The sequence below is a fragment of the Amblyomma americanum genome, chromosome 8 (genome assembly GCF_052857255.1).
Source record: "Amblyomma americanum isolate KBUSLIRL-KWMA chromosome 8, ASM5285725v1, whole genome shotgun sequence".
Classification (NCBI taxonomy): Eukaryota; Metazoa; Arthropoda; class Arachnida; order Ixodida; family Ixodidae; genus Amblyomma; species Amblyomma americanum.
In genome coordinates this window covers 50,729,479-50,756,767 of record NC_135504.1, presented here as the reverse complement: position 1 = coordinate 50,756,767, position 27,289 = coordinate 50,729,479, and the positions used below count along the sequence as shown (strand labels likewise).

General features: G+C 46.1%; 1 protein-coding gene across 1 annotated transcript in view; it reads left to right on the top strand.

Moving 5' to 3' along the window:
• The window catches only part of LOC144101609 (ribosome biogenesis regulatory protein homolog), a 34,366-nt gene that overhangs the window by 5,204 nt on the left and 1,873 nt on the right, over positions 1 to 27,289 (top strand). Inside the window, exons 3-11 of the mRNA XM_077634752.1 lie at positions 939 to 977; positions 2,622 to 2,660; positions 5,725 to 5,826; positions 9,988 to 10,069; positions 12,105 to 12,212; positions 20,121 to 20,167; positions 21,662 to 21,769; positions 22,799 to 22,897; positions 25,731 to 25,765. Coding sequence (XP_077490878.1) covers positions 939 to 977; positions 2,622 to 2,660; positions 5,725 to 5,826; positions 9,988 to 10,069; positions 12,105 to 12,212; positions 20,121 to 20,167; positions 21,662 to 21,769; positions 22,799 to 22,897; positions 25,731 to 25,765 — 659 coding nt within the window. The remainder of the gene's footprint in view (positions 1 to 938; positions 978 to 2,621; positions 2,661 to 5,724; positions 5,827 to 9,987; positions 10,070 to 12,104; positions 12,213 to 20,120; positions 20,168 to 21,661; positions 21,770 to 22,798; positions 22,898 to 25,730; positions 25,766 to 27,289) is intronic.

Here is a 27,289-nt window from a genome sequence, read left to right as displayed (position 1 = left end):
GTCATTGGGAAGTTGCCATGCAAACCACGAGTGGTTGCTCATAAAGAGACAACCAGACATGTGAAGAGCACCTTCTTTTGACCACTCAAGTACAATACTGCTCACCAGAGTGTGGCAACGACCAGTTGAAGGTGTTGTTTGTTTCATGTTTGCTGAGGTTAGGTGAGAAAGGTGCTAAGCTTGCTGGGGGTACTAGTGTTAAAGTTGCACGTTGTCATGTCTCAATATTCTCATCTTGATGCCTTTTCTTCTGTCACCATTATCTTTTTTTCTGTTTATGTGTACAAAGGCAAAAGACACTGCTTTCTTTTATGGTATAATGGAGTAACTATTCATTGGCATCCACCCATGCGAAATGATGTGGCTACAAAGGAAAGCTGCAGAGTTTCCACGGAAACTTTGTAGTTGAAGAAAAATTCGCACTGGTCTGGAGTTTGAACCCGGGACCACTGCCTCACTGGGGCAGTCGCTCTACCAACTGAACTAACCAGGATGGTTTAGGATATGGTAGGGTGAGAACGAATTGATCAACAACTTGGAAGTCGAAATAGTTTTGGTCCATTGTTTTAGAAGGAATACCCAAACGTGGTGTAGAGTTGTAATAAGGGAGTTGTTACTTTTACTGCCCTCCACCCAGCATCCACAATTCTACTGCACCTTGGGGATTCTCCCCAAAACATTACACCCACATCATTTGCATTTCAAATTGCTGATCAATTTGCTGTTGCACTACCATGTGCTAGCCGTTCTGGTTAGCTCAGTTGGTCGAGTGACTATTCCGGTGGGGTGGGTTCCGGGTTCAAACTCGGATCGAGGACCACGAGAGTGGGATTGGTATTTTAATAAGAGAGTAATTACTCATTAGCGTCCACCTTCCTGGTGGTTAATCGAACTTTGTGTTCAGTGCTTACACACTGTTTCTATTTCTTTTCTTGCAGCTGCCTACAGAGAGGAAAGAAGATGTTGTCGTCGCTGTGGTAAGATCGTGGAGGATTGTTGAAAACCTTGGCCGTTCTGTTCTACAATTTACATGGGCTAGCCACTTTTAAGAGACACAATAGGAAGGAAGCAGAGCCTGGCATTGGTTTTTTTTGTTATTCTTCAGTTGTGTTAATGCCTGTGGTTAATTCTTGTGACACATCACAGATAAGTGTCATCCTAGCGGTACCAGCATCTTTGCCCAACAGCTTTCAGTAATTTTTGTGCATATACTTTGACGTCTTTGCTCCTAAGTTTTGTACAAAGATCTCAGCTTGCTGTCTGTTTTGTTCGTTAATACGGTCGACATTGAAGGGTGTAGTAGTAGTAGTCTGGCAGAAATGTAAAACAGTCTTTACTCGGGAACCCAGCAGTGAAAAAGCAACATCGGCCAGCCACTTGCATTGCTGTTGGTGTCTAATGGAAAAGGTGGAACAGATATCAAGGGAACGAGAAGCTTGGTTTGGCATTCATTTTTTTCCCTGCCAGTTGGCGGCACGTGTCGATTTCCTGTGTGCAGTTTCCTGCCCCACCTGTTTCAGAAGTTCCTGCTGTGTTCCCGGTTTCTTTTTGCAGCACTTTTTTTTTTCCTGGTGCTTGGGGTGGAAGGGACTGCATGGGAAAGGAGGCATCTTGTTTTGCATGCTGCACTTTCCAAAAAAAAATAAAAATGTCAAAAACAAGGCATGAAACAAGTATTGGTGAATGAGCTGGTACATGAAGTTTTCCCGTCATTCTGAGCATGTACCACTGGCCCTGCATTGTAGCTCATTCTTATAGTTTCCCAGTGCTGACTGAGCTGGCAAAGGCAAGCCTTGGCCTCTGCTCGCAGAGTGAGGTTTCCTCTGGTGCACAATTAAATGAGGTGTGTAAGCCGAGGCACAGGTTCTGGAGATGTCAAAGCTTTTGGGATATGTGTGGGACGTCACGCATAAATGTGATGTCCGGCGTAAATTTGTTGTGACAGGCTGCTGCTTGTATGTGGTCTGTGTGAATAAGCATAGTGACATTTTCAAAGACTGCAGATACGAGCATTGCATTTTCTTTTTCTTTTATTTATGCATGACAGTTTTTGAAATTGAAAATTGGTTTTTGGGGAAAGGAAGTGGCGCAGTATCTGTCTCACATATCGGTGGACACCTGAACTGTGCTGTAAGGGAAGGGATAAAGGAGGGAGTGAAAGAAGAAAGGAATAAATAGGTGCCGTAGTGGAGGGCTCCTGAATAATTTCGACCACGTGGGGATCTTTAATCTGCACTGACATTGCACAGCACATGGGCGCCTTAGCGTTTCACCTCCATCGAAACGCAGCTGCCGCGGTCGGGTTCGACCCCAGGAACTCCGGATCAGTAGCTGAGCGCCGTAACCACTGAGCCACCGCGGCGGGTGACAGTTTTTGATAAAATCCACTCGAGAGTCATCCCAAAAAGCCCCAAAACTGTTTGACAAGGCCGTACTATCTTGACTGCATGCACAGTCTTCTTCACATTACAGAAAGGTCATGTGATTTACCCATAAACAATACTTTTCATGACGTTGCGATTGCTGCACAGCAGTTCATTTTGTGCATTATCTAACCCTCGCACAGAATCGGAAAGCAAGTGTCAATATTGCCTGAGGCATTTGATTTTTTGATTTCACAGTTGCCGGAGGGGACCACAAGGATACCACGTGAGAAACCGGTGAGGTATTTTTTGTTGACACTGTGCTTGCTGCTGGCTCGTTTAAAAGATTGTTGTCTGCACTAAACTAATAGTCTTTGTGCAAAATTGATTGATTGTACTTGGTAATAGCAGCATTAGTTCTTGAACATTTACTGTTGTAATGAAATTATTGGAAGTAGCAAATGCCCTTGTGTATAGGCAAGCGTCAGGCCGTGATGTGACATCAAGGAGATGCAGCGGTGCTGGTGTTAGCAGCGACTTCCATTGTGTAGGCAAAAGGCGGGACCGTTCACATTGGGTGTGCCGCGCTTGCATATTTTTGGGCATAATTCACAGCATGCTGATAAATTGTCATGTGGTTGGTTGAGCCGCAATGCAGAAGGAAAGAAGCGGCGTAAGTTTCCACAAGTTTATTGCAGTCAGATAGGCTCAAAAGCGACAGGCAGGGGCCAAGGAGTACGACAGGTTCGGCAACGGATTGGCTTCGCGACTACCATTGCATTTCTGCATTGAAACCTAATCAGCTCTGACTCCGCATCTTTGCTTTTTGTTTGGTCGCGTGGTGAACAGTGCAAGACTTATTTAACACCTGCAACTCGTTCTCATTCTGTCGTTCTCTCAGCGTGAGTTTAAGCGCGATATTCCACGTGCTTGTGACCGTAAGTTGAAAGCAGGGGGCCATTTTCAGATGCTAATCACTCGGACGCCTTCCCAAGCATCACTTCGCACAAAAAAAAAAGATAAAAAGCTGCTGCCAGTCACCTTCAGCTTTCACAGCGTGGCATGCTAAGCGCGCGAGCTTTGAAGCAGCGCCGGACTCGAGTAGTAGCACACAAGATGCATAGTTTTTGTTTTTTTTTTTGTTTTTTTGCAACCTTAAACAAGTGTGTCGTTTCAACACCACTCCAATGACGCTAGGATCTCGGCAGTCACGCAGTGGTATTTGCCAAATTATTTGAATTTTCCTATTGTAGGTAGATCAGAACCTGGCGAACACACTCAATACCACACGAAAAGCCACTCCAATCAAGCAGAGTGTGCACACATCACTATAAATTCTAAAATAAGAAGCAAAATGGTGTATTTATAGCTTAGCAGAGTGAGCGTAAATTTGGTTTGAAGCTCGAGGAAAATGTCTCTGCATGCGCTTGTGCAGCTCTCGGATCGCATTTGCCTTATTCAAAGCAGCTATATGACATTAGTATTCATTAATTTCCATGGTGTCCAGAGTGAAGTGGCTCGGCGAAAATACTTGTAAACAAGCACATCACAAGTTTCGTAATGTGAAAAAGCTGCTTTGTGTCGTTTGTCCCATCTTGCACTAGCAATCTGATATGCTGTATTGCCCCAGAAGTTGAGAATGGTGGAATTTCTCCCATACTTCATGCTTTCATACGCCATAGCCGCGCTGTTACTTACCGCCGACTAAGAACGGTGAAGCACCCGATGCAGCGCTCCACCTACTAATTCCGTCTGGCGAACAGGTTGAAAAAGTGCAGAACTACTTTCAGAGCATAAACAAAAATGTTTCTAACCACATGGTTGCTATGAATTATTCGCATACTCCATTTGGTTTCAAAGGCAGCTTCGCTTGGTGCAGTGTAGGCATGCTGTGTTTTTGCCTACACTATGCGTCGCTGCTGACCGCAGCGCCACCTTTGTTTACAAACATGACGCTTGTCTATGGAGGCTGTGCCACATAAATGGCTGTATGTTTTGGGAGGTTATAATTGTATGACAAGTTTGTGGTTTGCTAATCGAAGTTGACAGTGCTTTATGATCAATAGCTGTTGAATGACATTTTCGGAAGCAGATAGACTGTGGCTTGTGTCTTCAGATTTGGCAGTTGTTATATCTAATTTCATCAGTAACACAGTGTACGTGTTCTTTTCGATCCTAACTGAGCAGAATGAGGTGCACCACAATGTATACAGTGTCGAGTTTTTAAATTGGACTGAGTGCTACTTGGCTGAGACGTGTACGCCAGGTCGTGGTGCAGCGGTAATGCTAACTAGTGGAGTCTGGATGTTCTCTCTACATTTTACGTGTGTCTAGCTGAGTGAATAAGCATGTTATGAAGTTATGATTTTAGCGGTTGCTAAAGTGGAAGTCATGTAACATGCGGTAATGTGTGGCATGAAGGTAGCGAGGTCACCATGTACAATCACTCGTCTTGCTTTTATGCACATTCAGCTCAGCAACTTTGAGGAACGCTGAGGAGAAATTCAAGCTTGTCTATGTCAAGGGAGTAACGCTTTCTGGCAACAAAGATACTGATTTCGCTGAAAGCAAAGCTCTTATGTAAGTTATAAAAGGTGAAAAATTAAATAGAGGTGTCGCCTTCGCTGGCTGGTTTTGCAAATACACTGCTGTGCATCAACAGTTATTTTAACATGGATCCCGGAGGCCTTCAAATCAGTCAATTCAAAACTGTAATCATTGAGTCCTTTCTGGTGTAGACATCATGAGTGTGGATCGAGTGGTGGGAAAATTACTAAAAACAATTTTTCCAGCATTGAATGCATCTTTTAGTGCTCGACAAACATCAACATAGCCAGAAAGAGCAAGAAAAATCAATTCTTACTGAGAACAATAACTGGATGAAATTCTTGTCAGTAGCGTTTTAAGGAACGTTTGCACGTGCCTTGTGCTTGTGATTGGCGAATATAGCACGGATGCCTTATACTTTACCCCAACTTGCCATACTTGGTGCCATACTTGGCCCCATTACTAGCCTGATTGGTCTGGAATCACCAGCCAAGGTGTCCTAGGACACCGTGGCCTCATAAAAGAGAGAACTACCTGGCTTGACTGGTGGTGCCATCTGGAGGATATTAGAGCAAGGTAGCAAGGAGTGTGAAATACGGTTGGTTGTGTTTGTTGTCCTGTCTGCTGGGCAGGTGGCAGCACCATTCCAATTCATTGGCGCTACTAACCAGTTGAACTCTGCTTGAAAGCTGTGGCTGAGTCCAATAGTAACCAGTCATTAACCAAAAACACAAAAGGAAACTGGTCCTTACTGAGCGTTGATCCTGGTCATTGAACTGATCATTGATCCTTATTCAATCCCTTTGTTCTACAGGTGCCCAAGCCCAAGCCACTAACAAGGTGGGCAGAGTTTGCCAAGCAGAAAGGCATCAAGCCGCGCAAGCGGGAAAAGCTCGTCTGGGATGAGACCATCAAGGTAAGGCTAGCAGTTATGGTTGGGATTAAGCAGAGCCATAATTAGCAGTGCTCGAGGAAAAAAAAAGCTTTTGACAGGATCCGTTTAAGGGGGAAGAGGGTCTCAAAATATTTCTTAATCAAGTCACGATTATGAAATCTGCAGAGAGCATGTATTTTTGTCTGCTGATTCCAAATATGTCATTTAATTTGATGTACAATAAGTCCTTGTGCACTTATGCAATATGTTATGCAACATTTTGTTTAGAGCTTTAACGAAATTTTGCTACAGGAAGCTTGCTAGAATGCATGCCATTGGTTTCTCTTGACATTAAGCTATGCAATAAAGGTTAAATTATCACCCTGCCTGTCATAGAAGTTGAGTTACAGGAATTTGAAGTTTTCACTTCAGAAGCAGGAATACAAATTTTTCTTCCCGTTTGCGAAGTGGCAGCTTCAAAACCCTGTAACTCAACTTCTATGATAGGGGGGATAATAATTTTACCCTTATTGCATAGCTTGATGTCAAGACAAGCCAATGGCATGCATTCTAGCAAGTTCCCTGCAGCAGAATTTCATTAAAGCTCTAAACAAAATGTTGCATATTGTATGAGTGCACAACTACTTGTTGTACATAAAATTAAATGACATATTTGGAACCAGCATGCAAAAATACACGTTCCCCGATGATTTCATAATTTTTCTTGTTACTACATTAATAAAAAAAAATTTTTTTTCTAAGACTAGCTTCCCTCCTTAAGCACACTCTTATAGCAAGACATGGCTCTCAGTAGAGAACTAGTTTTGATATGAGAGTATGTTAGGCTGTGGTAAGGTAATTTGGTAATATAGACTGCGCTCTATAATCTGTTGCCCTCAGAGAATATGGTAGTAAAAAAAGTTGAAAGTCAAACAGGCACACTGACACTAACGAAGTAGCAGAACGGTGGCAAAAAAAAAATGTTAAAACCTGCATGGTTTTAACCATGCAATGCGTGTGCTTGTGCAGCAGTAAACCCTCATTAAATGAAAGTCATAAATTTTTGGTGTACTGATCATGCATTGTGGAAGTTTTAAGGGGGTAACCTGGTCTTGAAAATAAAGTTTTCTTAATGCAGTCACAATTCTGAAATCTTGAGGGAACGTATTTTTGCATGCTGATTCTAAATATGTCACGTAATTTCATGTAAAACAATTCCTTGAGCACTTATGTATTAGTTGTGCAAGTTTTTGTGTAGAGCTTTCCAGAAAGGCTGCTTCAGGGAACTTGCTAAAATGTATGCCATTGGGTTCTCTTGACACCAGGGAATCCAGTTAAGGTAACATTATCATCCTGCCCACCATAGAAATTGAGTTACAAGGTATTGCAGCTGCCACTTCAGAAACGGGAATACAAATTTTTTTTCGCATTTCTGAAGTGGCAACTTCGGAACCCTGTAACTCAGGTTCTATGATAGGCAGGAAGACAGTTTTATTCTTATTGAATTCTTTTATGTCAAGAGAACCCCATAAGGTACATTTGAACAAGTTAAATTTTTTTGAAAGCTCTTTTCAAAAAAATTGCGTAACAATTACCGTATACACTCGACTAAGGGCCGCGCTCGTGTAAGGGCCGCTCCCCCCAACTTGGCAGTCCAAATTCTGAAAAAAAAAATCTCGCCAGCAAACTGCCTATAGCACAGCTGCTTGCGATGGAAAAGAAAAAATGCTTAACCGCGTACGATGCTGCGTTCACACTTCAAGTTGTCGCATACGCCGAACAGAATGGAAAACGTGCAGCCGACCGGAATTTCCACGTCGACAACAAGTGTGTGTGTCGCTAGCGCGACCAAAAGGAAGAGCTGGCCGCAACAAAAAATACTAAAAAAGGATTCCGCGACAAGCCGTGCAAATTTCAAACACTCGAGAAGGAGCTCACGAAATACGTCTCAGACATCAGGAAAGACAGCTATGCGTTGTCAACCGAGATGCTCCGCGTCAAGGCTCTTGAATCGCACGCCACATGAACATTTCACCTGCGGATTTCAAAGCAAGTGAGGGATGGCTTTGGAGATTTATGAAGCAACAACAACTCGGCATCCGCCACTGGACAACACTCTGCCAAAGACTTCCACGCGAGTATGATGACAAAGTGATCAAGTTTCACTGCATTGTTAACGCGCTGCGAGCGGAGCGCGAAACACAGACCAGACGCCTGTTTTGTTCGATGCTCCTGAGAACAGGACGGTCAGCCAAATCGGCGCGAAGAGCATCCTTGTGCGCACGACCGGTGCCGAGCGTCAGCGTTGCATTGTAATGCTATCTGTTGCAGCGGACGGAAGGAAGCTCCTTCTGTACGTAGTGTTTAAGCGAAAGACGCTACCGAAGGAGAGCTCCCCGAATGGAATCATCGTCAGAGTGCAAGAAAAGGGCTGGATGTCCGATGAACTAGTGGTGGACTGGGTGAAAAAGGTGTGAGCTAACCGGCCGGGAGGCCTGCTGCAACGGAAGGCCATGCTCGTTATTGAACAACTTTTGTGGCCACCTCACAGAGCGCGTGAAGGCTTCTCTTGCAGAAGCTCGTATGCCCTGGCGGTCATCCCCGGCGGTTTAACAAGCATGCTGCAACCACTGGATGTGTCTATTAATAAGCCGTTTAAGGCAGAATTCAGACGCTGGTACTCTGAATAGATGGCAGCGGGCCACCACGAGAAAATGCCGACCAGACGACTAAGGAGGGCGTCACTTCAGCTGGTCTGCTCTTGGATTTTAAACGCATGGCGTGCGGCGTCCGTGGACATTATTGTAAAGAGTTTTAAGGTCACCGGGATTTCCAGTGCTGTGGACGGCACTGAGGACAATTGGGTACATGAACGTGTGGATGACCCGAGCAGCGGCGACAAGCCGAGCCCGAGCTGCGATGCCGACAAAGACATCTAGCGAGGATGTCCGCAGCTAGACACCAGATATCCCATCGTTAGACATATATGGCACGAATAAACAGGTTTTTCTATACGTGGATCGAAAATTGAACAAAAATTTCACACTTCCGTGAAAGGGTCGCACCCCATCAAAATCGCGGAAAAAAAGTGTGGCCCTTACATGAGTGTGTACGGTACATAAGTGCTCAAGGAAAGGCCACCGCTGCGGTCGAAATTTCGAATCACCCAGAACAAATAAAATTGGAGTGCAGAAACATGGGAAGTGCATTCACACAAATCTGCTTATGGCCGTCGGTATTAATTTGCAGCTCTGCGGTTACAGTTCACCCCTCGTGCATGCAGAGTGACTTGCAGTCACAACATCAGTCGTGTGCGGGCCGCGTATCCACACTCGCTCATGACGTTATTGATCTGTGGACCGCATCACCAACAATGGCGGCATTAGCTCTTATTGCTCGAGGGTGAGGTTACGGTGCTAGAGTTCGTATCATGCACTGGTATGAATGGCTTTTTTTGGAATACCCGAAGTTCTGCCTATTGTATACAGTGCACTGTGGCCAAGTAATTTTATGAATTCAGGTCAGCCGTGATCGTATCCTTGAGGTTCTACTATAATTTGCCTTTGGGCAACAGCGGCTCACAATTTTTCAACCTCAGGATAACCGAAAACAAAACCATTCTTGCTACTGATCACACGGGCCTTTGTTGGAAGGTTTATCTACAGGCGGTGCCGCCATACTGTCCTGCCATGAAACATACGACATCATTCTTCATGCTGATATACCAAACTTTACTATGCATTCAGGAAGAGCGAGAACAACCCTTAGAGCTCGCGCCTGGCTTGCACTTATTAAGTTTCTGTACCTGATGGTGTCGTGTAGGCTCACTGTGTGGCAGCGAAGCGGGTGATTCTTTGCATTCTTGTGTCTCAACGGCACTTGCCGTGCCACTATTTCGGCAATGCTTGCTGTTCCCATGGAAGTAGTGTTGTACATGAAAGCCATGAGCCAACCCTGGGCGACAAAGTAGGGACGTGACCAGCTGCAGTTACCAGAAATCTGTTAGGGATCTGTATAGTCCTTCGCTTGTGGCTTATAAAAGCTCTGATTGTCTGATTAGGAATATTTAGATGCTAAACCCATAGTGAGGCTAGACTTCGTATTCATTTGATAGGATACCCATGAAGATTACAGCTTGAATGAGGCGGTTAGTACGAATTGAATGCTGTGCTCATCATGCGTGAACACTTTTCTGTCTCGCAGGACTGGCGACCGCGGTATGGCTACAAGCGAGCCAAGGTTGAAAAGGAGAAGAACTGGGTAGTGGAAATACCTGCGGGCAAAGGTCAGTGGACCATTGTGAAAGACATTGAAGCCGCCGTCCTGTCTCTTTCGATAATGCTTCTCTGCCTTTGTTTGCTCATTGAGGGTTAAAGCGATTCTCAAACTGGGCTCCCCGAGCACCTACATTCATCCATGCCTCTCTCAAACCTCTCCCATTTCTTTGCATGCTTTATTTTTGGGCTGGCCTAGCTGCAACTGCCTACAGCAGACTGTTTTTATGCCAATGGAGCTCCCTGGAGTTATAAAAAGAAAATCATTTGAGAATGGGTCACTTGTCATGCTGGGCCAAAACATACATGCGGTGCGAAATTTTAATCACATGGTGTATCCACTAGTGTAGTGTTAGCTAGCCTTCGGCTGTGGGGAGAACTCGTGGTGAGAACGGATTGCTTGAATGGTGTCATCACTAGCCGGATTACATCCAATGCTCGCCAATAATCCCTAACCTGTGCCGGCTGCAGCCGTTCTGCCTCGAAAACTTTGCAGCTTTGTGCATCTCTCTACCTGAAATATAGGCCGCCCGTGCCTTTCTCTCTGTCCTTCAAATCCATGCCATTGAAATTAGTTAATTGATTGCTGTGTGTGGGATTTGTTTTTCTTGAAGGCTGCAGCTTCAAGATTCTGATACGCGTGTTTTTTGTTAATGCATTATATTTGTGTTAGCCTGATGGCATCCTTTGTGTGTCTGTTTGGAGGAATTATCTGGAAGCTTGAAACCAGATATGTTGTTTCCTCATGTTGGAACACAGATAAGTGGAAACAAACAGCATGTTGTTGTCTTATCACCTCCTCTTTTGGAGTATCCTGACCACAGTCTGACACCATGCTATGAATCCAATGCAGCACTTCTTCCTGCTTGCTTAGCGATTTGTCATTCTAGCTTCTTTGTAGCTTTTTTTTCTCTTGTTGATCTATGTCACTGGGTACAAATGTTCGTTAGAGGTGTCTACTTTGCCATTGGGCAAGAGTGAGTCTCAGTTTTTCAGCTGCGACACACTTGGCCCCCTGACATGTGCCGATGCATCCTATAGTTGAACCTGGAACCTCTTTTGGTCGCAGCTGCACTGATTTTTTTTGTAACAATAGCTACATTACGGTAGCATTTCGAGCCTTCAGCGTGGCGGCGTACCACCACGCTGTCATGTGGTTGGTCTCGTGGTGTGGAGCAGCTGCTGGCGGCGCGGCGCCGTGGCTGATCTCGTGGTTCGTCACGTGGTTGGAAACGTGACCAAGTTCCACTCGGCCAGCTGTAGCTATCGCATCACTCAAGGTTTAGCCAGAGCTAAACCACCACCAATTTTTTTTGTTCCATTTTCACTCAGTAAGGCACGTTGCTGGGCTAGTTGGTTTGCCATTTTTTTTGAAGCTTGGAAAAAAAAAATCAACCTTGGTGCAAATAAAGTCACAGAGACAAAACAAAAGAAACATAGAGACAATGGACAGAGCGCCTGTCCGTTGTCTCCTTGTTTCTTTTGTTTTGTCTGTGTGAATTTATTTGCCCCCAAGGTGGTTTTTTTTTTCCCAGCCATTTTCTCTGTAACCCTGTAACCCTTGTGCTGAATTCTCTCGTATTAGCCACTGTAATTTTGCTGTTCAGGTTAGCTTTACCAAAGCGCTTGTGCATTCAGTGCACATCTGCATCAGCAGACCCTGCGAGACTAACAAATTTGCCTTCACAAGGTGCATGCAAGATGTGTGTAGACACCTGCATACCATTTAGTTCTTCTCTCTGTGACATGCAGCGAGCAAAAGATACATATCGAACAACAAATATGCTTGTGGTTAACGCTCTGTGGAAAATGCCTTTTTTTTTTTTAATGCATGGAGGGGGACGTGCGCCGATGAAGAAGCACTTGCCAGTGGCTTTCTTGTAGGTGTGTCATCCTTTGGGCTGTTCATAAAAATGCACTATCAACTTGCCTAGTTGTTGATCCTCTTGAACTGCCACGTGTGTCCTGGGAATCTCTGATCTCACTGCCAGGTGAGGTGTTCCGTTTCTTGTGAAGTGTTAACAGGCATGTTCATTCCATGTGCAGACCCGATGGTGGACTACCATGCAGAGCTGAAGAAGAAGAAGAAGGAGCGGGTGGCCAAGAACGAGTACCAGCGGCTGCGCAACATCGCCCAGAACCACAAGGCCAAGGGTGAGGGTCGCGGCAGCAGGGGCACCTGCTCTCGCGCTCATCTTGTAGCTTAGCTTTTTGTAGCGAGAGCTACACTGGGCTTTCAGTCGAGCATTTCGCGGTGACTGGGAGAGGCCAGTTGTACGCATGCGCCGTTACCATGGCAACCGGAGAGGAGCAGCAGATGTGGCGTGCGATTCGCCGTCGCCGCGGCCGTGCACCCGCTCCACCGTCGGAACGAAGCGAGCTACACACTTCGTTGCTGCTCCACCGCACGCCGCTCTATCACCCAAACCGCACATCGCATGCGCAGCATTGCGTATAAAAAGCGGCGATGTAATCAACGGCTGTATCGCAACGCTTGACATGGATGCACAGAAGGAGAGTCCAGCCGCTGCTAAACAGCGGTATGGACAAGAGAGCAGTCTAACTCTTCCGATCCCGAGGTTGTTGCCTGGCAGTTGGCTACACAACAAAGAGAGAAGGAGCGTCAAAAGGCGAAGAGAGCAGCGGAGACACCCGAACAGAGAGAGGAACGCCTTGCTAAACGGATATGCCAGACTGCCGAGCGTAATAGACGGCGCATAGCACCGAGATGGATCCCTATGTCTCTCATTGCTAAACGTAGAGTGACCACAACAAGCTCAGTGCGGGAAACGTACCTCTCGCTACGTACCGTATTTACTCGTGTAATGCTCGCACTTTTTTTCCCTGAAAAATCAACGCAAAGTTTAAGGGTGCGGTAATTATGCGGGGAAAATTTTAAAGCAAATGTTTCGGAGTGTTAAATGCAAAGATGAATAGGTGCAAGATCAGGATTGTCAGGTCCGCAATTGCAAATATAACGAAAACATTACTTTCAAGCGTAACTTACCTTCGTTATGAAAGTACAGGGTGAATGTAAGCTCAAGCTGCTAAAGCACTTTATTTGCCGCGCGCAACCTCCCCGTCACTACTCGCGTTGCGTACGTCCTGCAGCCAATTCTACTCTTCATCAGAGTCCGTGTTGACACTGGAATCGATGGTTTCTTCATCTTCCGATGCTTCTTCGTCGTCCCACACCAGGTGGTCCTCGGTCGCATCCAGGGCGTTCGAAATTCCTGTTTTCTTGAAGCTTCTGGCCACCATGTTTACATAAATCATCCCTCATGCCTCTGATACCCAGCTGCACAGCAGCTCCACGGACGGTCTTTTGATCTTGCCGCCCGGCATCAGAGCATGTTCACCTTCGGCCATCCATTCTGCGTACAGCCTCCGGACGTTATCTTTAAATGGCTTGTTCAAATATACATCAAGAGGCTGTAGCATTGATGTGAGGCCGCCGGGTATAACAGCCAGGTCCGTGCGCAGTTCCTTGAACTTCGCCTGAACCGACTCTTGAAGATGGCCTCGAAAGCTATCAAGCACGAGGAACGACGGAAAAAGAAGCGCTCCCGGTCGCCGCCCCCACACAGTCTTCACCCAGTCCACCATAAGGTCCGCGGTCATCTAACCCTTTTCTTGGACGCGCACGTGTATATCAGGGGGGAGCTTTCCTTTCGAGAGGGTCTTCCGCTTGAAAATGACGTACGGTGGGAGCTTCCACCCATCCGCCGTCATGCCTAGCATGACCGTGCACCTCTGTTTTTCGGCACCTGCAGTCCTGACGTGCACAGTCCGAGCGCCTGTCTGTTCGACTGTCCTGCTGCTGGGCATATCGAAATTCAGCGGACTTTGGACCGCGTTCCCTATCTGGGAGAGCAAGAAGTTTTTCTCCTGCCAGATCCTGATAACGAATCAATGGAAGTCCACTATTTTCTCTTCATAGGCTGCGGGCAGGCGCTGGCAAAGCGTCGTTCGCCTCCTGAGCGAGAGTCCATAGCGCCGCATAAATCGTGTGGGGCCCACCCGTTACTAGCGCGGAAGTCTTGCACTGGGATGCCCTCCTTTCTTGCGATTACGAGCGCCTGGTTCCGTATCAAATCAATCGACACAGCACACCTATCCGCTCGTCGAGCCTTGATACATTCCAGTAAAGAGGATTCGACGGCAGGAAATTTCCCAGTCTTCGGTCCACGGAAGGCCCGGCGTGTCTTACCAGTCGTCTTGAGTTCGTCATGCTGCCGTCTCCAATACCGGATGCAAAACTCGTTGACGCTGAAGTCTGCTGGCGGCGCGGTTGCCATGTTCCAACGCATACTCAATAGCTTTTAGCTTAAAAGCAGCTGTGTAGCTTGCGTAGCGTCCCATGGCAAAGCGGCACAAAGAGCACGGTGCAACACGCAAACAAGGCAAACGAGGCCTACGAGACGCCGGAGAGCTGGAGACACCTTCGCAAAATGGCGTAGCGGTGGTGAGTGGATGAGCGGTAGCGGCGGTGGCAGCGGATGATAGCACAGTACCGCCGCCTAGTAGCACGCGCGCCCAACCGTGGCTGTTAGTTGTGGCCGCAGTCAATACATGGCGAGCGCTACGACAAGCAGACGGCTCGTGGCAGTAATTTTGGGGGTGCGATGATTATGCGGGGAAAAAAAATTTCCCAATTTTTGATAGCCAATGTGGGGGGTGCGAGCATTACGCGAGTGCGAGCATTATGCGAGTAAATACGGTGTATCCTGGCAGAGCCTAGCTAAGCCAGCGCCAATTTTTTTTACTTCTCGAACAAACGGCGTTTTTAAGAAGGGAAAACTGGCAAACCGTTGCAAATTAATCAAGGAGGCAGATTTATTTACCAAATTCATTCATTGTTTAAAACCGTTGTGAATGAGTAAAGGGAGTAGATTTATTTTGCCACATTTATTGATTGTTTTAAAACATTTTATTATGATGTTTCGTAATAATGAAATTCCACTGTACCACATCCTACCAAGCAGCTAACTGAAACCACCTTAGGAACTGACATTGCCACTTAATTTCCTGTTGCCAGGAGGATCCTTTAATATGAGGTGTCTATGGAAGTAGAATAATAATTATCGCAAAAAAGATATTGTCACATGGTGGTGGCAGGCACACCAACGGGGAGACAAGGGGGTTTGCGTAGAACTCAAAAACTGTTTAATATTGTGTGCGTTGATGCCATGGTACGTTGGCAAGCTAGATCTGCTTTACACCAGGGTTCGTTGGCACCTGGTACTTTTGTTGATGCCTGCCTGCCCCTTGTAGAAATAAACATATACAGTTAAAACTCGATTTAACGAAGTTGAGGGGAGCCTTGAATTATTTCGTTAAATCGAGAACTTCGTTAAATTGAATGAGGCATTTCTTGGGCACATAATTCAGTACATTCGATTACAGTAAAACCTCGTTAAAACGTACCCGCTTAAACAGTACTTTCGTTTTAAAAGTAGTAAAGTCAAGTCCCCGACTGAGCACCCATTGAACATAATGCATTTTGCATCCGCATAAACCGTACCAGCTTATCGCGGTCGTATCGGTTAGCACGTACCATTTTCATTTTTCGTCGCACTCGCGCGTGACGAATTCACGCCGGTAGCACCGACCCAAAGGACGGTTCGGCTAGCGGCGCAACAATCTTCCCTAAATACCGCCAACGGGACGGCAAGCCACACAGCTAATGACAAATTGGCGCCAAAGTTGGTAATCATACAACTAGCGCAATCTTTTGGGGTCCGTATGGTCATCGTCATGACCCCCCGCGCTACTTTCGAGTGGGTAGCGCCAACACCACGACCGGCGCCGCTAGCGCGTATGAAAAGAAACAACAAAAATTCTTACTCGACAAGAAAGGCCCGAGGGGACTACAAATTTATTTTCCGCCAAAGAAGTCGATGATCTTTGCCTGCGTGCGCTTTGTGAGCAACGGCCGCACCGATTTCTCGTAGGTCTGAAGTGCGTCCAGCGCGTCTTCCGTCCCCTCGTGTGCGCCGGCAAAATGTCGCAGCAGATCGAGAACATCCATCACCTGACGTGGTGTCAGCACGGGAGCTTCGGCACCTGCAGGGTCGTCGGCAGCGTCTTCAGCCGTCACTCCCTCCACGCTTCCTACAAGCCGCAACATATCGGCATCAGTCAAAACTTCCGTTGTGACTGCGTTTGCGTCGGCGTTCACGTAGTCTGAGAAACTTATGCCTGTGGGCACTTCATCCACTGAGCGAAGGTGTTCCCAGGCATCTTCATCCTCGTGCACGGCGCTCGCGCAGTCCGGACCAGCTTCGGCAGTTTCAGGGCCTAGTGTACCGAAACCGGCAGTCCTGAAGCAGTTGACAATTATCGACGGCCTCAATGCTCTCCAAGCCGCCGCCACCATCTCAAGCGCCATAAAAATATCTATTTTCGTCTCGCGCTTCAGCTCCAGGTTGAGGAGAACTCTGTCGACGACTCGACGCTTGTATGCGCACTTCACGCTATTAATTATCCCTTGGTCCAAGGGCTGAACCACAGACGTTGCGTTTGGGGGGAAGTAGCGGAGCTCCACGCTGGTCAGCTCGACCTCTGCAACGTAGTGGGCCGTGCAGTTATCCAGCAACAGGCACACTTTCCTTTTCTGGCGACACATGTCGCTGTCAAATTCCTTCAGCCATGTAGCGAAAATGGCACGCGACATCCACGCCTTTGAATTGGCAACGTACTTCACAGGAAGCTTTTTGGTGCCTTTAAAACAGCGCGGCCTCGCACTCTTTCCGATGACAAGCGGGTCTCGTTTGTCAGTGCCGTCCATGTTGACGCACAGCAAAAGAGTCGGCCTTTGTTTGCTGTGTTTGCCGCCGTGGCACGTCTGCCCCTTCAGGGCGAGTGTTTTTTTAGGCAGCATTTGGTAGAATAGACCGCTCTCGTCGGCGTTGTAGACGTCGCTGGGGGCATATTTTCCCAGAATGTCGGGCACGTTTTCAGACTGCCAGTCGCCGACTACAGCCATGCTTACGCTGCTCGCTTCACCGCTAAGCACTTTCCCGACGATGCCGTGTCGTTCTTTGAAGCGCGACAGCCAGCCGGGACTTGCCTTGAACTCGTTGCCCAGCAAGCACGCGAAAGAGCGAGCTTTTTGTTGGAGCAGGTCTCCACTCACGGGAATACTATTCTTTGCCCGCAAATCCATAAACCAGGCGAAGAGGGCCTCTTCCATTTTGCTTTGAGGAGTGGTCTTCAGCGTTTTTTTGCGCGAGAGATTCCCCGACGAAGTGGCGCGGAGGATGTCATCTTTCCCTTTCAATATTGTGGAGAGAGTACTCGCTGGAATGCCATGTGATGCAGCCACGTCACATTTCTTCTGTCCATTTGTCACAGCACGAATTATGTCCGCTTTCTCGTCCAGGGTAAGCCTTTTTCGTTTCTTGCAGGGCTCCATCTGCTAGTCAGGAGGGTTAGCGGCGCGCTTGCTCGCACACACCACGTCCGCGTTCACGATAGCAAGGCTAGACTGATGGAGGCCTAACAAGCTGAGCTTGACAAAGACGTGCGTTCAAAGGCACGGGGAAATCTGCACAAGACCGAACACAGAGCACAACACTCAAATACACTAAAAAAAAAACACTCGAACTGCAACAGCGCCATCTATGAAATGTGGCACGAAACTTTTTTACTGCTGGCGCCATCTCGTGAGCTCGACTCAGAATTAAAACTCGTTTTGCGCCGCACAGTTTGAAAAAAGCGACGGGATGAAGATGCTCCGCGCTGTTACCGCTGACTCGCAATCAATAAATTTTGGGGTGCTGTCTACAAAATAGACCAAAAATTAACACTTTTTCACCTTTATTTCTCGAAAAAAGGTTCGTTAAATCGGGACAGATCACGGAATCGGTTTCGTTATTTCGGGTTAGTCAAAGCATTGAACCCTATGGGCGTCTGAGGGGGAATTAGGATACCTTCGTTAAATCGAGATTTTCGTTAAATCGGGTTTCGTTAAATCGAGTTTTGACTGTACTCGCCAAAAGTTTCGATGAAAAGAAAATACGACGTTTCGGGGCCCGTACGGGTCCCTTGATCACATAAAGCGCCGCATGGAAGGACGGTGGCTTAAGTACGGTTAAAATTGCGTTATATCCGGCATTACGCATCGGACATTACGCAATTTTAACCATACTTAAGCCACCGTCCTTCCATGCGGCGCTCTATGTGATCAAGGGGCCCATACGGGCCCCGAAGCATCGTATTTCTTTTTCGTCGAAACTTTTGGCGAGTGTATGTTTATTTCTACAATGTTCGCCCCTCGCCAGACAGTATTCCGTCAAACACTGGACTATACTGCCTGCCCCTTCCATTGCTGCCTGGCAGAGCGCACAGGGAGCCAGCCACTGCGCACAACTGAGAGCAGAGTCAAGAGGGTTGTATATCTTAGCCGAACTGGGCGCACTGCATTTGGAGGTTGACGCGTATGGGGCGACGTCTGCTTGCTGCTTCGGTTGCCACTCGAGCGGTGAGGTGCAGGGATCTTTAAACGTCACCAGGCCGCGTTTGCTCGCTGCTTTGGTTCCGGCCACAGCAGAGCGACAAGGGGTGCAAGTCCACCAGCATCTTTGTACTGCATACAGTACTTATGTGCGCGAAAGCTATCTTAAAATAAAGCAGCTCGGTGGTGACATCAGTGACAAGTGAGCATAGGCCACATTTAAATGTGGCTTAGAGCGTTCTGGTTTGCCAGTGCATATATTTGTGGAAAGTCTCAAATGACGCAGAAACGCACTCATGTGATCGCAAATATTTGAGAGGGCATTCAGGTAGCACCTACTAGCCATACACCAGATAACTTGCCCCACATGGGAGACAAATTGATAAAGCTGTGCTCTGGCAGTGATAAGCAGAACACACTGTTCTAAGAGGGCAGGCACCTTGCTCTCTGCGGCCAAAAATCTGTAGAGAAATCAGATTTTTTATCTTTTCGTTTTTGTGGTTGTCAGGTTTCTACAGAACTGTGAATTTGAATTGAAAAACGCTTCATAACTTGCCTAGCGATATTGCAGAAATAAAATTACCATGCTGATGCTTAGTGCAACAACTGAAAACTTCAGGGTGTCAATTGGTGAGCAATGACTCTTCATGTCAATGCTGGCGCAATACCTGGCTATGGCCACCGCTCGCATTGCCAGCTGACTGGTCTATTTCTGCACTTTTTAAATAAATTAGAACTGTGTAGTTGAGAATTTTGAAATGTCAAAGTGTGAGCTATGGTACACACTATATACTGCATGGAGAACTGCAAACAGCAACCATTTTGCTGTTGCTTTAAGAGGGCTTACAGGTCTCTCGGTTAAAAAAAAAACGAAAAAATATGATTTCTCACTTTTGTCGCGAGTGCTTTCGGAAGATTCTTTTCCACCTATAGGTGATTGGTGGCAGAGAATTGCTTAGTTTTTGAATGAGAAAAAATTTTTTGCTACGTCATTTTTTTCATGATTGTGGCCGCAAACGATAAAAAATTTTGATTATATCGAGACCTAAGTTGACTGTAAACAATACAAAATTATTTTGATTATATCAAGACCTAAGTTGCACATGTGAATGATGACATGATTAAAATCAGCTTGAAAAACTGCATAAGGCTGCAATTTCATCAAGGCTTCTCCATAAACAAGAAAGTTAACTTTAAGACCCCCTAATTGATGCTAAGAGGATAAGCACACATGTTCTTGTTCTTGTTTGCGCAGTTTCATCTGGGCATGTTCTAAAGCTGCTTAGTAACGGTGACATCCCTTGCCTAGACTGTCCCTCTCAACTCATGTGACATTAACTAGTACACTTTAATTACCAGCTTTTTGGCCCTAATTCTCAGAAGCTCCTAGAGACCGCCCTGTGTCTCTAGGGACCCAGAGTGCTGCAGAAACCTCTGTGCGCAATTTGGTAGCTTGTTGACTGCTGCGGTCACGTGAGAGAGGCCTGGCAACTCTGGAGAGCACCGCATGTCGGGCTTGGCCATAAACCTTCTGTACTGCTGCTTTTGCACTTCGTGCATCCACATGCGACTTATGCTTGCCCCTTTCCATTTCTTCATCACAGTTCCAAAGAACCTGTTCCTGCCCACAGAAAACCTGAGCAAAGATGAGGTAAGGCTGTTCTCTCGGGCCTGCATGTGGTCTCTCTTGTTGACATGGGTAGGAAAGAAAGTTGCAAGGAAAAAGAAAAAGACAGATAATTTAAATAGTCGGCAATGCGAAATTTGAGTGCAGCTCTTTACACGCCATTTGCCATCACTGGCAAGTGGCAGGGTCCATTCCTCCACTCTCACCGTGGCAGGTGGCATTTCACTATGCTGCTGCCTGCCAACATGCCATCTCTCACACGCCGGCACACGGCACCTGTCAGGAGATGTGTTACGCCGACGACGCGGATTGCAAGAACGGGCGCGTAAGAGCTGTGCTCTAAACAAAAAAAGACCCTGCTGAGAACTACTTACACAGCCACGATTGCTTTGGCTTACTAAACTTTTTTTTTCCTTATTTGAGGAGCGAGCAGGGTCAGGGCACATCAAGCAAATGCTCCCGAAATCCTAACTTTCTTGGAAAATTCTGGAGAAAGCATTTGTAACACATTTCGTGTTCCTCCATTCACTGGTGTCGTAAAACGTCGTTATTCCGGATTTCGTGTGACTGTAAAGAATGTGCGAATTATTCCAAAGAAATTATCCACTAGTCCTTCAAAAACTACGAAAATCCATACGGGTCATCATAAATTTATCTAGTGAAAAACTCGCAAATGTTCATGTTTTTGAGAAGAAAACCCTCCTGAAGCAAATACTTTTTGCAGTTTCATTAATTGCTCTGCTGTGTGCACATTGTTGGAAATACCAGAGCAGAATTGCTTCAGAATGGGAAAGGGCTTTGCAGGCCCTTTGTCCATGTGACTTGATAGCAGTGGTGCCCCCTCACAGGTGGCGTTGTCGCATTTAAGGAGGCATGACAATAGACTAAGACACATTATCAGAGCACTGGAACACCTTAAAGATGGAGGAAAATAAATGCACGGCCAATGGGCACTTCACCGTGGGCTGGTGGTTAAGCGCACATAGCGAAATTACACAGTTGGACTATTTCTCGCCCTAACGATGGGGGCCATCTTGTCATTTGCGCACTTGCCATTGCACATACTTCAGAGGGGCACAGGGAAACCATGGACCATGCAGCAATGGTGGTTTGTACGATCGCTTACCAAGCTGGTGACACATCTAAATGCTTTCTCCCGCCCCACTTTCCCCCTTCTAGAGTCCATCCAAAGTAACCAATGCAATCCCAGCAGAATCCAAATTAACGAGGGCCCAATCCTATAGATTTACGCAGGCGTAAGCTGGAGCCATGCCGGCTGTCAGTTATCTAGATATCTGAATTGAGCAGTGTTGAATTGATGAGGTAATTCTGTGTTAGGATTACCTATGCTTTCTGGATGCATCGCTGTAAGTTTTGTCCACTTGTATTTTTGCTCTACTGGGCTACTGCTGCTTCTACTGCTGATGGCAGTTGGTGTTGCTAGTGGTAGCTGATATCAACTCCGGGTGCTGCTTTTTATGGTTTTTACCTTTTTATTGCATCTTTCCGTTTGCGCAGGTCACTAAGGCAGTCACTGTTGCCAAGGCATCGACAGCATCACACGGCAAGTTTGCCGGCACCCTCAGGGAAGAGAAGAATGTGAAAGTTCGGCGTGCCAAACGCAAGGTCAGTTTCCTCATTGTCATCCTGCCAGTCTGTTTTTCATGGCTATTTCTGCCTTGCGCTGCGTGATGACTGCCTACTCTGCCAACGACCTGGCACATTCTGTGCACCGACTCTTCAGCATCTCTAGGCTTCATTGTTGCTCCTTATAAAAACATTTCACTGGCGATAGGTTCGTCTTGAACAAAAGTATGTGAAATGAAGATTTGTTGGGGAAAAAATTTATTTCTGCGCGGTCAACCAAACCAGTTCAATGAAATCTGTAGAAGCATGACAAGGTTTGCATGGTCTAGCCAGCGAATTCGCATCCAGCATACTTTTATCCATGACTGTACACCGCAAACCACATCACATTGAAGGTACATCACAGTCTGAGGCCATGCTGTACACTAGACACCTTCAGCAGGGCAATAGGTTTGGTTTAGTTTGAGGGGGTTTAACGTCCCTAAGCGACTCAGGCTATGAGGGACGCTGTAGTGGAGGGATCCGGAAATTTCGACCACCTGGGGTTCTTTAACGTGCACTGACATCGCACAGTACACGGGCCTCTAGAATTTTTGCCTCCATCCAAATTCGACTGCTGCAGGCGGGATCGAACCCGTGTCTTTCGGACCAACAGCCGAGCGCCATAACCACTCAGCCACCGCGGCGGTTAAATAGGTTGATCATTGTTGTCACTTCAGCAGACATCATGACCAAGTGTTTCTTGTGTGTGTGTTGGTGTGTGTGTGCCTTTGAAACTTGATGCTCGTTAATTGAAGATGTTAGATAGTGTCAATCAAAGACTTCCTCTTGGGGATGAGGATACAAGGGCCTGTGGATAGTCTTTAAAACGAAGGCCTCAAAGCTCTTCCAGGAAGCTCCATGTGACCACAGGCATGTGAGCAGTCATGCTAGTGATGATTGGCAGTTGTTCTAAGCAGCACTACATTGGCCTGCGTGCCAGGGTGAAGATTTGCACTGTGGCATTTTCTGCAGGCTCAAAAGTGATTTCAACTTTCCTATTTCCGAACTTTTTTTTTTTTTTTTCAGTTTGAGTCCAACTTTGGGGACACCAGGAAGGAGCGGGACTCACAGATGAAAGTATTTGAGGAGATGCAGCGCAAGAAACCCAAGTTGGACGTAAACCGGGTGAGTACAAAGAGAGGGCAGGCCGCCTTCGAGCATTGCCTTGCACTCTTCGTCGCTCAGCAGAGGCTGTTTTTTTTTAAAGCAGAATATTCATGTTTCTCCAGGATGAAAGTGGGCACAGTTTTAGTATTCATTTCATAATGACACCATAATTGTGTGTAACAAGCACACTGTTTCTTGTTTGTGTTTAATGTATAAGTCATTTGCAGCTTTGGTGTAGAAATAACCAGAAACATTCTCAGAAACTGTACAGAAAAGCAGGGACGGAAAGACAAGAAAAGACTTACGCTCAGCGCAGCGTGTATTTCCTAGCCTGGCAGAAAACTCTGTAACCAGAAAGCTCATCTTTTTGCAGAAACTGGTTGTTTCCTCTCATATTGAAAGGAGCGGTACTTCTGGCTTTTTGAACTGTGCTATCTTGCAATTAAGCTCAATGAAATCTCGGCACGGAAAGCTTCGGTTCAGTCAAATTCTATCTGCGACACACCACATTGTGTAAAATATATTCTTCTCAGTCAAACCTGTGCAAATTGTTTGGGATCAGTGCAGCTCTGAATTAAACAGTCTGTAATGTAAGCTCTTTACCTTGCACAAGTTGGCTTAAAATGATGATGATAGTTGGTTTGAGTTCGTTGTGTAATATACCTGCTAAATTTGGACTTACCTTTATATGGATTTCGACTTAAAATAGCAATTTTATTTTCCTTTGATTTACATGGTGCTTACCACTGGCTGCATCCATCATGTTGTATTGGATAACACAGCAGATATCCATGTGTAACGCATACTTCTTATGGGTGGAGTTCAGCTTATTGATATTTTCCATCCAGGGAACTACTGAAAGCTCATTTTAATGAAAAGTGACAATCAGTATTGTGGCCTTTACCTATTGCCAAGGTACATTTTCTGCTGTGTTATGTGATTTATTTTGCTTTGAGTTCTCAGCAGACTCATATTTTCATAAGCATAAGCATGTTCGAAGAAATATCCACGCAGAGTTCATGGTGGAATTTATCAGCTTAAAGCATGGTGCAGTTACGCTAATTACAAAAAGTTCCAGTTTATCATTGGTAGCATTGAACGGAAGTGTCGCAGGCAGGCTATCATCAGTGGAAGGCTGTCAGATTTGCGCACACTGTCCTTCTCATGCGTCTATATTTTCCCGTGTAATGGCATTGTACGTTTACCATCAGGCACCCTACTCTTGCGTGGCCATGCCATGGTCTACAAAGTGCGTTCTAGACTCATCGGCCACACTGCTGCTGCGTGTGTACCACATGTTGCTAGCAGTTTCTTGTGGAAATTATGGCCCACCAATGCAAGCAACGGGGAGGCGAACATTTGTTTCTAGGCATGTGCGAATAATAGTGTTTTTTTTTTGTTTGTTTGAAGCAAGTAGTAATTTTCTTCAAATAATTTCGAAGTGAATATTTCGAATACTTCTGGCACACAAAAAAGCTTGAATGGCACAGCAGGAATTTTCAGAATCATCTATATTTTTATACACTAGGCTATTACATACGAAAAAGAGAATGCATTGAAGCTTTGTCACACTCAGTAAGCTTTGTCAACTTTCTACAGAATTGGCCATCGTAATTTGGGGGAGCGCACCTATATGTGGTGGCGATGTATCTGCAGGTGTGACACCTATGTGGGGCTTCCAATTGCTGCTGTTAATTGTGTTGCTGTGCAGCGGTTATTTTTAAATGGTGGCTCCATGACACCTGCTAGGCTTACGCAGCATGCACCTAGTGGTCCTGTATGATATACACAAGCTTTACAGGCACCCAGCGCAACCTTGCTTCAGGCATAGGAAGGGGTCAACTGCCTACATGTGTCTCATGCTAGCTCCCTTTCAAGCTTGTGCCAGCGTGCTTGTTTAGCAAATTTCGCATGTGAAAAAGCAGCTGCAGCAACTGCAGCCAGCTCAGTCTCTTTTCGTGGCCATCAAGGGAGCCACGCAATTCTGTTTAGAGATTTAGCATAGTGCAACCAACTTCCGCGTAGTGCCACTGCGCATGCGCTGGTCGCCTTGAGGATGCCACAAGGCACCAGGTGCTGCCCAGCTGTTTGCATGCCTGCCCTGTCGTGACCAATCAAGCGTGCACACTGGCAGCGTGTGGAGCTGAGTCGTGCTGTGCTAAATCTCATTATTGATGCACGCTGCCAGCCAGTTACGGCGGGCACCGCACTTTTGCCTTCTCCCGTTAGTTTCCGTGTGCATGTGCTAACCGGCTTAGGCATACACGCGGGTGCCGAGAACACTGCAGAAGAATGCGTCCCTGCTTTATCTTGATGCGGAAACACGCCTGTGCAAAATCGCTCCGCTCACTCACTTTGGAGTTTTTGTCATCAAAGCCAGTAACCTGGTGACATCCACATGTGCACGAGGCACTGATTCATTGATTACGAAACCCACTGCCAATGGATCACACCTGAACACGGAAAAAAACACGGAGCACGAGAGCATTGACACATGCTACGAAAAGCTGGAGACCAGCCGCTGACGGCACAGTTGCGATAGTTGGCAGCATCGTGTCACAGGACGTAGGCTTAGCGTTCTTATTAATCTGGTTGACTCTGACGACCAAGCCATAAAAATGACATCGATGTGAGCAAATTTCACGGGTGATTTGAATGCAGAAGGGTTGAGGGAATCTCATCTGCGGTTGTGTCAAGAATGAGACCACTTTTTTTGCTGTAAAAAGACATCGGTAGTGTTTCCGGGGGATAATGTATCTTTATTTCTAAGCTAGCTATTTTTAGTGTCTCTTTAAATGCGGCTGTGTTATTGTTGCCTTACTTTCACTTTCTTGCCTTTTGTTTATCCCAGGCTGCCAACCAGTTCATCCACCAGGTGGAGGTCGAGTGAGTAACTTTATTGGTGCCACTTGAAGGGTTCCTTTTTTTTAGCAGCATAAATCGTGCTTTTTTCTTTAGCATAAGATAATGGAGTGCTTACACGTTTTCTTTTATATACTGCGAATGCAGAGCTTACATTAAACCTTGCTTATTTTGTTTCACAGTGTAGTGTGGTTTTTGCATGGGCATGTCAAAAAATGAATATCCCTAAGTACATGTTTGATATTTGCAAACTGTCACACCTGATGCTCAATAACAGCAGTCAGTTTTTAAAGTGCATTCTTGTCACAGGGCGTTTGGTTACTGTATTTGCTCGCGTAATTTGTGCACTTTTTTTCTTAAAATTAAGGCTTCAAAAAGGGGGTGCACAAAATGTGCAGAGATTTTGCGCACATGTCCTAGAAACTCTACAAAGGCCGTAACACAGAATGTGTATGGTATTTTGCCGCATATAAGTTGACCTCGCAACTCTACGCGTATCCTCCCCCACCACGCCCGCACCCACCCCATACCCATCCCCACCCCCCATGATGGCATGAACGCACATGTGCAGCTCAAGAGAACGATGTAGTCGCAGTGCAAGCAGTCAGAGGCAAACAGAGATAAAAGGCGATAAAACAGCGCCCTTGCATGCTGCCCAGCTAAGTGGCAGCAAATAGAATAGCCAACAGTTCGGTAGTTTCAGATTCTGGCGTGATGCATACTTCGGAGGTTATCGACAGTTTTCTCTCGCAGCCGTTTGTATGGGAAAGCGACCACCGGCACAAGCGAGCTGGGCAAACGGCATGTAGTGGCCTTTGTATTACCAGAAACAATTTACAAACGAATTGCCAACTTTTATGGACGCCACTTACCTTTCGCAGCCGCATATGGCCACACAGCAGCGCCAGTCTTTCTAAAACCTACCCTGCGCACATCTGTGTGCATGCTGGTGTGCTTGCACAAAAGGGAGCACAAAATTCGGGTAAAATGTTGGGAGTGCACAAATTATGTATGACAAATTACATGAGCAAATTCCATACTGGCCTTCACATATTTTTATGGTGTCATGTCATACTTGTGTGCACAGGCTTTGCTATTATTCAGTGCCTAGTTAAGGATGAGGGCTGAACTATTTGTTACTGAGCATATTATGCTAAGTTTGTGATGATATAGAGGCTGCACACTGACTGATCTTCCCATTAAAAGGCAGCCTAATTTATGCATTCTCGTATCTCCAAAAGTACTGTGTGCATAAATGCAGTGGTAGTGAAAGTTAAATTTTTGCACACTTGCAAATGCTTCAGTGCTAACTTGTGTTTAAAGTTGAAAAATTTAATTTCCTCAGAAGAAGTTGGTTAACATTTCTTTCTGCTGAAGTGCTTGCAATTTAAGTAGCTTGTTTTTGCGGACAGAATTGCTGCGAGGAATGGCGTTAAACAAATAGAGGTCTGTGTGCATTGCAGCAACTGCATGTACAGACATCATCATCGCGTGGCAGTTATAAATAACTGGTACATGAGATATTAAGTGCTTTCATCGTTGAGTACT